General features: G+C 53.4%; 1 protein-coding gene across 1 annotated transcript in view; it reads left to right on the top strand.

The window, feature by feature from the left end:
* The window catches only part of LOC104992011, a 1,651-nt gene extending 745 nt beyond the window's left edge, over positions 1-906 (top strand). The window contains exon 3 of the mRNA XM_010844719.1: positions 409-906. Coding sequence (XP_010843021.1) covers positions 409-865 — 457 coding nt within the window. The 3' untranslated portion in view covers positions 866-906. The remainder of the gene's footprint in view (positions 1-408) is intronic.
* Positions 907-12,490: the final 11,584 nt, after the last annotated feature.

The following is a 12,490-nucleotide window of genomic DNA, read 5'->3' as shown; positions in this document are numbered from 1 at the left end:
TCTGAACGTGACCAGACCTGGAGTGGCGGGTGCAGCTTGCCAGCAATTGAGACTTGGTGTGTGTAAGGGGGAGTGGGGTAGGGGGATGCGGTGGGGGTTGGATGGGGGGCCGGGCCGGCCCCCCCCACCTCCTGTCTGCTTCTCAATCCAGGGGTCTGCTCGGGGGCTCCCCTGGGACCGCCACATCTGGTTACCGCTAGCGGGGTCAGTCCCCCCCTTGCCTGGGGCCACCAGTTCTGGAGTTCAATTAAAAGAAATCAGGCTTAACCCTTTCCTCCCCTCGGCCCCACCGCCCGCCCTCTCACTCTTCTCTTCAGCGTTTCCACATGCTTTCCAGAGAGGAAAGAGGTTAAAGGGAAAGGAAGAATGAATTACATCCTTTCAAACCCCAAATTGTTTCCTTTTCAGCCCAGACTCTGCCGACCTTCAAACGACAACAAGGCTTTCAGGAGGGCGCGGGGAGACCGCTTCCCACCCAGATCCGACCAGAAACCCGGCACCCTCGGCCACATTCCCCCTCTTGCAGGCAGAGAGAACTCCACTCTACCACCGGAGGCCCCCTTCCTGGCGCTGGGCAAACACTCAGACCCTTAATGGCCACCGCAGGCCAGCCAGCGGCTCCCCTTTCTACACCCAGTCCTCCCCCCAGTACTTGAGAAGCTACCCCTGTGGCAAAACATTGGCCAGGCAGCTCTTCCCAGCTCCTATCCCAACAGCTAATAACAGACTGCATTCACTGCTTTGGTCAGTAAGTCACCCCAACATCCCTCGTACCCCCTTAACTCCTTTTAGCAGAAGCTGCCTCTCTCCTTGGGAGAACTCAATGGGGGACGAGATTAAAATGAAGACTTGCCCTCCTGACTGAGCTGTGGAACTCAACAGCACTTTCTTTTTCTGCCTGTAAAACCAAAGCTTCTGGCAATTTCGTAATTTTGAAGGTGGCGGGGAGGGGGAAGAGGCTGGCATTGGCATAGCTGTCATCCTTTAGTGAGTCACTGACTGGCACTGATGCCCTGGCTTTTGGAATTTACCAGCCCCTCCATGAGGAGCTCCTGTCGGTTCACAAGCTAGTCTTCCCAGAAAGAAGAGCCCCCACCCCAACTCTGAAAAGCCTTCAGAGAGAATCTGAGCCTCCTTGCAACCCGTGTTGGCATGGTGGTGGGCAAAGCTGCCCACTTATGTAACTCTGGGTTTGAAGTCCCACTCCATGGCTGCTGCTGCTTTTTTAAATCCCGAAGGGGGAAAGAAGCCCTAACCAAACACAACAGTAAACAAGTCTGCCCTGTTTAATGTGGTTACCACCAGACATCTGGAAAGATGGTTTGATCCTGGCAGCTCACATTGTTTTCACGAGCAGCCAAAGAGAATATTTCGAATGTTTGCATTGAGACAAATTGATAGAGAGCCTGTGGTGAGGCGGCTGCAGATGAAAACTGTCTTGGAGCTAGGCAGGGGGGAACCTCTCCCCTTCTCTTGGCTCTCCCCACCGCTTCTCTATTTTGACCCCCTCTTTTGCCCTCTCCCCTTTCCCTCTCCTCTCCTTCCTCCAGGCCCAGCTAGGGGCTGGTTGGTTATCCCAGCCCACACACTTGCTCACACCCTTTTCCTGGCTCACCAGAGACTGCCCTGCCTCTCCCTTTTCCAGACTGGGCAGGGTTGGTGAGCAGCACCTGGTGCCCGCTACCATCCTGCCCACCCCACCAGCCCCGCTGGCTTTCAAGTCCGAGGAAGGTCACAGCCGAGGGAGCCCTGGACCAGCGCTTAAAACAAAAACTATCCACTGGGGGAGCGGGGGGAGTGGACTAACCAACAAACAGCCCATTACATGGTTCTAAGGTCACTTGCAGAAAGCATGCCCGGGGGGGCGCATATTCTGGAAACCTTAGGACTTGGGACCTTTTTCACTGCAACTGTGGTGGGGTAACTTGCCTCTAACCATCCGCACGCACTTGACAATATTTTCAAAGATGCGGAAGTCCTGCTTCCCCCGGGAGGGGAGCGGCGGGGGTGAAACGTGTCTTGGCTCGCTCAATGTCAGCCCTTTTGACCCGGTCAAGACTTTTCCAGACGAAGCTTCCCCGGGTTTCTTCGGCCCCGGCCCGGGTTGGGGGTGGGAGGACGCGACAACCGGAGCCGGGTCCCTGGGGTGCCTCCAGACCTCGGGACGGCCGGTCACTTGAAACCCCTGAAAGATGCCAGGCTTGGCAGAGCGTGTGGGGCGGGTCCTTCCCCCTCCGGCCTCCCTCCTCGCGGCCCCTCCCGTCCGGCCGCCTCGGCGGGTATTCGAACTGGCAAGGCGGGTGGGGGAGGGGACGCGGGGGAGGGATGGGCGAGCGAGCGCCAAAACTCCAGACTGCACAACTGCAGCTTCAAGTGTCTGGCCCCTCGCTCGAGGCCATAATTAATTTGAGATTTATTTTTATTGGAGAACTCGAGTCTCGTCTGACCTTAGCCAAACAAGGCAGCTCGAGCCGCCCCCTGGACGCGCTTGAATGCCGGGGAATATTTCTGCAGGAAGGCTCTGCAGGCGCGCCTGCTTTGAATTTGTTTCTCAGACTTCATCTACTCACAGATTGAAGGAAGATTTAGAGCCTCTGCCGGCCCGGCCCGCTCCCCACGCTCGTTCTTGCCTTAGCGCCAAGAGGGTTCAAAACGCTACGTGGGAGGCCGCGGCGGCGGGAGGGCCCGGAGGGGGAGGGTCTCTGCGCCCCGAGCCCGTGGCGCTCCCGGGCCGGGTCCCCAGACCACGCGGCGTCGAGGAGGAAATCCCAAGGGAGTCGGAGACTGACCAGAGAGCGCAGGCTGACAAGAGGTGGAGACCAGCCAGGTGCCAGGACCCTCACCCGGTGGCGGCGCCTGGATGGGGGGCTTGGGGGAGGGGAGAATTCGGCCTCTCCCAACCTCCAGCCGCCAGCCTCCTGGCCACTCCAAACAGCGTTCAAAGTACAGACCTGTGTCCTTGAAGCGCCGTTTCAGGACCTGCCAGCCAGATGCTGCCCCTGGGCCGTGCCGCGGCGAACATTCTGGGGCTACCAGCCTCCTCTCCTCTGATTGAGGGGGGGTGTCTCCCCCAGAATGCGGGGTGGGCTGAACCAGCAGGCGAGTTGGTGGGGGAGCGAAAACTAGGAGTCTGAGACGGAACGTGGAGGACCCTGCCAGTCTCGAGTGGGGCGGCTTGGGGCCTTCAGGGATGGGCTCCCTGCGCTCGGACTCACAAGTGCCTTGTCCCTTGCGGGCACCTCGCGAGGACCGGGTCCGGGTTACTCCACTGGGTCTCCTGCCCCTCCCCGCTATCAGCAAGTGGAACGTCCTGCTCGGACGTTCGCACTGGGAAACCCAGCTCTGTGGGGTTTGTATTCTGGCTGTGCACTTACCCGCTCTGTGGCCTTGAACTGGTTGCCTAACCTCTCTGTGCCTCAGCGTGTTCGTCTGTGCGTCGGCGTTTTAAGAGGTTCTACCTCAAAGGGCTGTTGTACAGCTGAAGTGGGTGTTTAGACCTCGCCTAGCAGTCAGCACAACTTTGCCCTCCTTGTTTGTATCTTGGCTCTGTCCCTTGCAACCCATGTCACAGTCACTTCCCAATGCCTCAGTTTCTCATTTGCAAAATGGACCACCAACTAGGGTTGTTATTAGTATTCAACAAGTTAGTACAGATACAATGCTGTCCCCCTTTCCCTTGTTCTTTCCAGCCTCAAGCCCGCAGCACTCTCTTGCGCGGTCTTCCTTAAGCACTTGGAATCTAGATCGCTGCCCGGTGCAGCGGACACCCTTGGTTCCCCAGGGCCCGGCTCGTGTCCTGACTCCTGGGGCCCGGGCGCCTGGACCCCCGGGGTTTGTCAACAAGCTCGGAGCCGAGTGCCTGAAGCCGAATGGCAGGGGCTTGGCAGCCGGGGACTGTTTGTGCCCCTCTGGCGAATGGCAGGCGTAGGGAGCCTGCGGAACAGACCCAAGATTGTCCGCGCCACGCGGACCTCTCGCACTCATCAATGCACCCCTTTGTGCAACAATACAAACTTTGTGGCTGCTGAAAAATCCATTTTTTCCCCTTGAAAAGAGCTCCTGCGGCGAGCGGCTACCCTGGCGGCCAGAACTCATAGACTGCCGCCCCTAACCCCTCCCCAGCGGCCCTCTCCCAGCGGCCGGGCCCGTTTGCTGTCTCTCTGACTCTTGGCCCGGGGTCAGGCTCCCGGGCTCCCTGAGGTTTTGGGTCCCCGGGTGTTTGCACACTCGAGGGGTCCCAGAGGATGGGAGAGAGACGACAGCTGCCCGCCCCGAGGCCCTTTGCAGCCTTCGGGGCAGAGCCGGGAATGAGAGCTGGGTCAGCCGTGCCCCGCATCCCGGGATCGGCGGGCTGGGAGGGGTGACCGCGACCTTAACCTCTCGGGAAAGCTGGCGAACCCAGCACGCGGTAGTCTAAGTATGCTCTGCCACCTCCTGGGAGACACTGGTCCACCCAGCCGTAGCATCCACTGATTCAGTCTTTCATTCATTCATCACGGAGAGATTAAACACCCCTTCCCAGCCAAGGCTCCACAACCTGGCTTCCCCAAAGTGCCTAGAGACACCTTCAGACCGCAGGCGGGGGAAGACGCTACTTGGTGTGAACGGATTTCCCTTAAGAGAAACAGAAACAGCGATGGACGCATAACTGGCGCCCCCGGATGAGACCCGAGAGTGCCCACGCCATGGAGGTTCCGGATTCCTTCGAACGGTCACTCCACGGGCATTAGCGGACGCTGGACGCTGAACCGGGCGGGGTGGGGGGGCGGTGAGGGTGGAAACTCTAGGGGCGGAGTTTCGAGAAGAAGGGGGCGGGGCCGAGACCCAAGAAGTTGGGAGTAGTTTTGACGAACCGCAGTGGTCCTTCCTTTTCCGAGCGGGGGAGGCTCTGGGCAGCTACCTGGAAGGCGGGAGGTCGCGCCTGGGCGGCGAGAGGACCTCCCCGCGGTCCCCACCCCGGGCGGGTCCTCACCCTCAGCCCCGCCCCGCCGGCGAATTTTCACTAAACGTGTAACCCAGATGTCCTGGCCTCGGTTTGTTTACATTCTTGGGAACTGTTGTGGAAAAGGAAAAAAAAAAAACCTAACTCCCTTCGACATACTGTCAAATATAGGAATCTGAGCTTTCGACAGGCCGGGGGGGCAAGGAAGCTGGGCTTGAGGACTGGGGGCTATCGAGCTCGTAGGAGGAGCGCGCCGAGGTCACTCGCCTGCATCCGCACGCACACAAGGGCACGCCCACACCCTCACACTCGCGTCCGCGCACACCCTCGACTGGGGGGAACCTGCTGTGCGCGGCGCGGCGTGGGGCGCACGACTTACAGGGGCCAGACGCTGGCCCGAGGGTCCCCGTGCGGGTCTGGGCTTCCCTGCAGGGCCCTCGCACACCGTTCTCCCAACCGCAGAGGCCAAGAGTCTTAGTCCTCAACCAGGGATCCCCCATCCGATTTAGTTAGGGCCCCTAGTCTAGACACACCTGCAGAGAGAGCGGTCCGTGGCCCCCACCTCTTTAACCGGAAAAGGAGAAAGGGACTCTAGGTCTGGGCAGAAGGTGGAGGGCGGGCTGGGGTGGGGGTGGGGGGACATTACCTGTTTAAAGACGCTGTCATGTCTTACCTTGACGTAAGACGACGTGTCAGGGACTGTCTGAAACATCCTGGGTTGGTGAGGAAGGGTCAGGAAGGCCCAAGAACCAACCTGTGTGGAAGGAACATCAGTCACTGTCGAGTGGAGCGGGGTGAGTCCGTGGGGGGTATGAAGGGAGAAGGAAAAAAGAGGACAGGAAAGCTGCTGGGTGGGGGGGTGTGACTCCAATCCCCCTGGACCATCGAGGGAGGGTGGGACGCAGGTACCCTTGCCCTTCCTATGCGTCTATCCCCCAGGCTGCATGCTAAGGCATGTCTCTTTCCTGCAGTCCCGTAATCTTCTCCTATGGGCAATTGTAGACACCCTTCTCCCCCAGGACCTTCCTAGTTTGGTACCTGGAGGTGCAGGGGGGTGGGGGGGTGCCTTGGCCAGAGAAGAGGTGGCAGCTAGTAGAGGGGGAGACCTCCTCACCAGTGCCACTGAAGGCCCCAGGAAACAGATATTTATAGAGTTGCCAACCCTGGGGCCCTGGCAGCACAGATCGTCTGCTTGACCTACCACCCCTAGGGCTCCACCAGTGACCCTCTGTCTCCCTCTTCCCTGCTGGGGGGCCACTTAGAAAGGTACCCAGGCTAAGCTTCCAGAGGTCTACAGAGGCCCCTTTCCCAGAGTGACTCCCTCCATCACTTTCAGAAAGAAAATAGGGTTTCCTGCAGAGACAAAGACAATGAAGGAGGGGGCCTTGTTTCTAGTGGCAGGGGAGGTGCTGTCTGAGGCTTGAATATTTGGACTGAAGGGAGTGAAAACTGCTCTCGGGTGCCAGGTGCCTCTGCGTGAGTGAGTCTCTCTCTTCTTGGCCAAGTCTGGCCGCTGTCTGTCTCCTCTTTCTTCCCTTCCTCTCCTAAACCATCTCTAACGTGGCAGGGTGCAGCTTCTACGGCAGCCAATATGTTTCTGATAAAACACTTTTCTCCCCACTAACAAATTCCAGCTTTTTGGCTCCTGAAGCCACAACAGACATAGGCGTTCAGGGACCAGGTACGTCTCTCTAGGCTCCTACATTCCCATCCACGGTTCTCTCCCACTGCCCTCGCTCCAGATTCGCCCCATTTTCTTTGAAAGTTGGAGTGAAATCTGCAAGAAGAGAGCAGGAGAGGGGAAAGGACAGAAAAGAAAACCCGGGAGATAATGAGAGAAGGAAAGAGCCCAGAAAGCCTCTTGGATGCAACTCGAGCAGGCAGCTGGGACGCTGCATGGCCCCCAGAGATCCCGAACCAACAGACACCCACCTTCGATACCTCTTCCTGCTCCCCTTCCTGCTCTGCCAGCAGGAGCCTGACTCCGGCAACTCCAGGGTGTTCAAGTTCTTGGTGCGAATCCTCCGCCCCTAGACTCCAGACCCTTGGCAGAGTGAAATTAAATCTGCTGGCTGTGACTTGTGCCTTTATTTCCAGCGTACCCAGACAGGCGCCCTCAACCGCAGCACATCCTCGAGGCTTCAGGAACCACTCAAGTCTATGCGTCTCCTCCCCTCCAGCCTCTCTCCAGCTCTCGTGGTCCCACTCCTGCTTCCTCTCTCTTTTCTGTCTTTTAATTTGATTTCCGTTTTCTTATCAATATCTCAACTGCTGTCTGATGAATTGTTCTAATGGACAGCCACCCATCTGCCCCCAGCTGCTTTTCCAGAGACCCCCTCTGGGTTACTTGGAAATGTCCAGGATCACCATAAACCATCATGTTTCAAAAATGTAGAGACACACAGCTGAGTCCAGCAATGAGGAGAGGTGGAAACCAGGACCTTCTTTAAGCTGGCTATTTACCTTCAAGTGATTGCAATGCAAAGAATTAGTCTTTACATTTAAACCAGACTAATGACCTCTATTTTGGTTTTTCAAGCCTTTAGTTACTTCTTTCTCTTGTTTGGTCCTCCCTAGATATATCCCTCCTGATTCACATTTTCTAGGCAGCATCTCTAAGAGCAAAGTGGATTGTGTTAGGGAACCAAGGCTATTATGGGATTTTGATTTTAAAATACACATTTTAAAACACTCTTGCTCTAGCACAACATTGTAAATCAACTATACTTTAATAAATAAATAAATAAAAGATACTCTGGTTAAGGAGTGGTTTCTGGGTCCTTAGATTTGTGTTTCCTTGAAATTTGAAGGTTGTTCAATCCTTGCCTTCCAGTGGTAGACCTGGGGGTCAGATTTGTGGGTTCATGCTCACAGAGCATTTCAGTTGCCCCATTCCAGGGCCACTCTCCACAGAGCTGGCCTGGCTAATGGTCCCCTCCAGCCTGGGCCATTTTCCACATCCTGGGCTCCTCTCTCCAGAGCCTCCTGTAAAAGGGAACACAGCTCACCGGGCCCCAGACCAGAACTTTGGGGTGGGGGTGCGAGTTTCAAAGAAGGGAGTAGAGGTGACAGGTAAGAGTAGAGACTGTGTCAGTTTGTAACAGCAAAACCTCCAGCTCTGTGCACCTCTGAGAATTAGTTTCTTCAGCCTTCCCCTCCTCTTCCTTCCTGGGGTATCCAGATCGGAGGCTACTTCGGTACATTGGACACTGAAATTTTGTTTAGTACCCACTCCCTCGTCTCCGCCTCCCCGCTTCCCCCAACTGACTCTGGAAATTTCTGACCAAAAGGTAATGGCTTGGATTCCGTTTCTGGAGAAAGCACGCTTATCACCCAGATCTCCCCATGTGGGGGGTATGGACACCGGCGGCAGGGTTATTCATTATTTCCTTCTCAACAATATCCCGATTTTTCTCTCCATCCCTCCCCCAAAGCTCAACATATTGAAACATTTTGCTGCTTAATAAGAGCGGCCGGGGAGAGCTGGGAGGTGAAAGGCCAACCCTGGACCGTGACTGGGGCTGCTGGGTCTGCCGGGCTCTGCGCTGACGGCTGGGCTGCCCCCGCCCAGCACATTCCTGGCCACGGCTTAGGAAAACATGACAGCACTGGGGAGGGGAAGGGGCTGAAGTACCAGGGCCATGGCCCCGTGCTTTGGTTCTTGGGATTCTTGGAGAGCTCGTCTTCCCTTCCAAAGGGAATAAACACTACTGCACACAGCCATGAATAAAACAGAAGGTGCTTCGTTAGGTAATAATTCTACACTGATGTCATGCATTTTAAGGTAAGTTCTTTTTAGGAAAGTTAGAGATTTGAAAATGAAGAATGAAGACTTCTGCTGTCATAGAGGAGATGAAAATCTAAACAGATCGTCTAACTAATGCCTCACCACCCAGGTTAGGTTTTTCCATCGTTGGTTCTTCCTTTACTTTCTTTTTCCCTCCCTCCCACTCTTTCTCCTTCTACCTTCCTTTTATTGAAGGTGATTTCTAAGAGATCCCTTGAGTACATGCCCCTAGATTTTTAGCCCTTTTTCTTTATGTTTTCACCGTTGGCGTTACATCTTTATTTGTAAAGATCCTCTGGAGTAGGAAATGGCAACCTGCTCCAGTAGTCTTGCCTGGAAAATCCCATTGACAGTGGAGCCTGGCAGGCTACAGTCTATCGGGCTGCAAAGAATCAGACACCACTGAGCAACTGAGCACATACATACATACACACATACTATCTAAGATTTGCTCCCTTCATTAGACTATAAGTTCCCTGAAGGCAGGAATTGAGTCTGTTTGGATACTCAGTTTCCATACTGCAATTGACCAGCAGAGAAGTAGAACAATTATTTAGCTCATGCAAGCTCAGTAGCTCAGTCGTGTCTGACTCTTAGCAACCCCATGGACTGTGGTCCGCCAGGGTCCTCTGTCCATGGGATTTTCCAGGCAAGAATATTGGAATGAGTTGTCATTTCCTACTCCAGGGGATCTTCCCAAGCCAGGCATCAAACCCATGTCTGCTGTGTCTCCTGCATCAGCAGGTGGATTCTTTACCACTGAGCCACCTGGGAAGCCCAATTTTTTTTAGCTACAATCCTCCTTTCTGACCAAAAACTAAAGAACAAATGCAAAACAAACAAATGAAACCATCACATTGTTATTAAGGAAAAACTAACAGGAAAATTATACCTGAGTGAGCAATCCTGATTCATTTTCTGCTTTGCAGGGTTACATGAAATCAATGCTCATGTATTGGTTTCATTTTTATATAAATGGCTTAACCAAGGAGCATGTGATCATCCCTTTCCCCAAGCGCTCTGGGTATGGTCAGCTGGTGGAAGTATCCCATCTCTGGGTTTGGTACCAAACTCATCAGGGTTGTGTGTGTGCATGGAGGGTAGGGATAAGGAGGTGCATACTCGTGGCTTGAGCATGTTGTCCTATTTTCTACTTTTCTGGTACTTTTAAGAGCCAGCAATGGGCATTCATCCCAAGGGTCATGCAAATAATAAAATCTTGTTGGTCCTGGGGAAACAGATGAATTGAGAACGAAGTGAAGAATAATCTGGAATCCCTTTCAGAAAGGGTTTCAGGGCTGGATGTAGACCTGGAAGCCTGCCTTGTTTGTGCAGGTATGGGGGTGGGGTGGGGAGGGTTCGGGATGCCCAGAGGGGAAGTGCCTATGGCCCTAACCATGCAGTCTGGGAGCAGAGGTGGAATGGAAGCAGACCCAGGTTCCCTTATCTTCCTGGAGGACATGACCAACTCCCTTTGTCATTGAAGCCTTCGACTGGCCAGAAGAAAATTGCTGAAATGGGTAACAGCTGCCTTAAGAAGCCATGAATGAGAGGAGCATGAGGGGGAAGAGGCAGGAAGACTCAAGAAAGCCCTTATCCTTTCAACTGTTTTCAAAGGAGAAGGGGTGGGAACTTTCTTGCTCCGGGTACCAGCCTGCACCAAGCTGCTTCCTTGGGCTGTAGATTTGCAATCCAGAGCTTTGGTGGCGGGTGACTCTGGTGTGGAATTGAGAGATCAGGCCTACCACACTGGGCCATCCATGGGTTGTTAGCAAGGCAATTCAGACCAGCTTTCTTATTTGGCAAATAAGAAGGATATGATTAGATCATCACCCGATGCCTTCCAATCAGAGCACACTATAATTCTGTGAGATAATTTAACCCGGGAAAGGCTGTGAATCAAAGGCAAATTCACACACTAGGGTTAAAAAGTCAGTTCCAGTCCTGGTTCTGCTCCTGACGACTGGTGTTAGGAGCTGAATAGTGTTCCCTTAAAATTAATATGCTAACACTCTAATTACTTTTCAGAATGTGACCGTATTTGAAGATGGGGCCTTTAAAGAGGTGAATAAGGTAAAATAGATGGGCCGTAATCCAAAAGGGCTGGTGTCTTTATAGTGGGGCTTCCCAGGTGGCACTCGTGGTAAAGAACCCGCCTGCCAATGCAGGAGATGCAAGAGACAGGTTTGATTCCTGGGTTGGGAAGATCCGCTGGAGGAAGCATGGCCACCCACTCCAGTTTTCTTGCCTGGAGAATCCTACTGACAGAGGAGCCTGGAAGGTTACAGTCCATGAGTCGCAAAGAGTCAGACACGACTGAAGTGACTTAGCACGGACACAGGTCCTTACAGTAGAGGAGATTAGGACACAAAAATGTGGGAGTGCAGAAGGAAGACCAATTGAAGACACAGCGAGGTGTCCAACTGCAGACCAAGGGCAGAGGCCTCAGGAGAAACCCAACTTGCCAAAACCTGAGTCTAGACCATCTAGTCTCCAGAACTATGAGAAAAGAAATTGTTTAAGCCACTAAGACTTTGGTATTTTCTTATGGCAATCCTCCCAGACTAGTACCACTACTGCTGCTGCTGCTAAGTCGCTTCAGTCGTGTCCAAATCTGTGCGACCCCATAGACGGCAGCCCACCAGGCTCCCCCGTCCCTGGGATTCTCCAGGCAAGAACACTAGAGTGGGTTGCCATTTCCTTCTCCAAAGTATGAAAGTGAAAAGTGAAAGTGAAGTCGCTCAGTCGTGTCTGACTCTTTGGGACCCCATGGCCTGCAGCCTACCAGGCTCCTCTGTCCATGGGATTTTCCAGGCAAAAGTACTGGGGTGGGTTGCCATTGCCTTCTCTGAGTACCACTGAGGAATGGTATTTTGCTATGATTTGGTTTCTCCAAGCAGGTAAAAGGAATTGACTATGTTGATTCAATGTTTCTAGAAACTGCTGTGATGATCAATATCTGTTTATTGTATATCCCCTCAGTTTGGGGCCATGTAAGGCCTTACGTATAAAGCAATGTTCTTGTCTTTGGGGTTCATTCTGCCCTTGATAAGGTCCAAAACCACACTGAGTTTCAGTGTCCTGTATGGATTTTTTTTTATTGCCTTTGCTCCTAATAATGAGGAAGAAAGGAAGGAAGTTGCTTCCTGCTCTTCCAAGACACAACTTCAGATTTTAAAGCGTAGCCAGTGAGGGATTCTGCCCCAGATAAGATCCAAAACCACACTGAGTTTCAGTGTCCTGTATGGATTTTTTTTTTATTGCCTTTGCTCATAATGATTAGGAAGAAAGGAAGGAAGTTGCTTCCTGCTCTTCCAAGACGCAACTTCAAATTTTAAAGTATAGCCGGCGAGGTGCCATGCACCTTGTCTCTCAGTGTCTGTGTTCTCTGGTGGACAGACTGCAAACCTAGATTGAGCTCCTACAAATTACAAGGAGAGAGAAGGGGCGGGAAATCTGCCCAGGGAGATAAGTGCAGGAAATAGAGGCAGTGAGTTGAACAGAATGCATGAGTAGAGCAGTCAGACTGACCGGGGCTCTTTAGATTTGTGTGACCTGATTGATTCTTTGGTTCTCATCACATAACAACACATACATACACTCACACAAAGGCACATTCTTACATATTCTCAGTGTAAAAGAAGATCTACCTTAGCATGAGCAGTGTGGGATGCACAGTAGGGAGCATCCAGAGCCAGGGTGGAGGATGACTGGGGCTCAGCCACCTGAACAGGTATAAAAGAAAGCTCCTCCCCCAGCTG

This window comes from Bison bison, unplaced genomic scaffold, assembly GCF_000754665.1.
Source record: "Bison bison bison isolate TAMUID 2011002044 unplaced genomic scaffold, Bison_UMD1.0 scf7180017864205, whole genome shotgun sequence".
Classification (NCBI taxonomy): domain Eukaryota; kingdom Metazoa; phylum Chordata; class Mammalia; order Artiodactyla; family Bovidae; genus Bison; species Bison bison.
The sequence above is the reverse complement of the archived record's forward strand: the minus strand, read 5'-3'. Positions and strand labels throughout refer to the sequence as shown.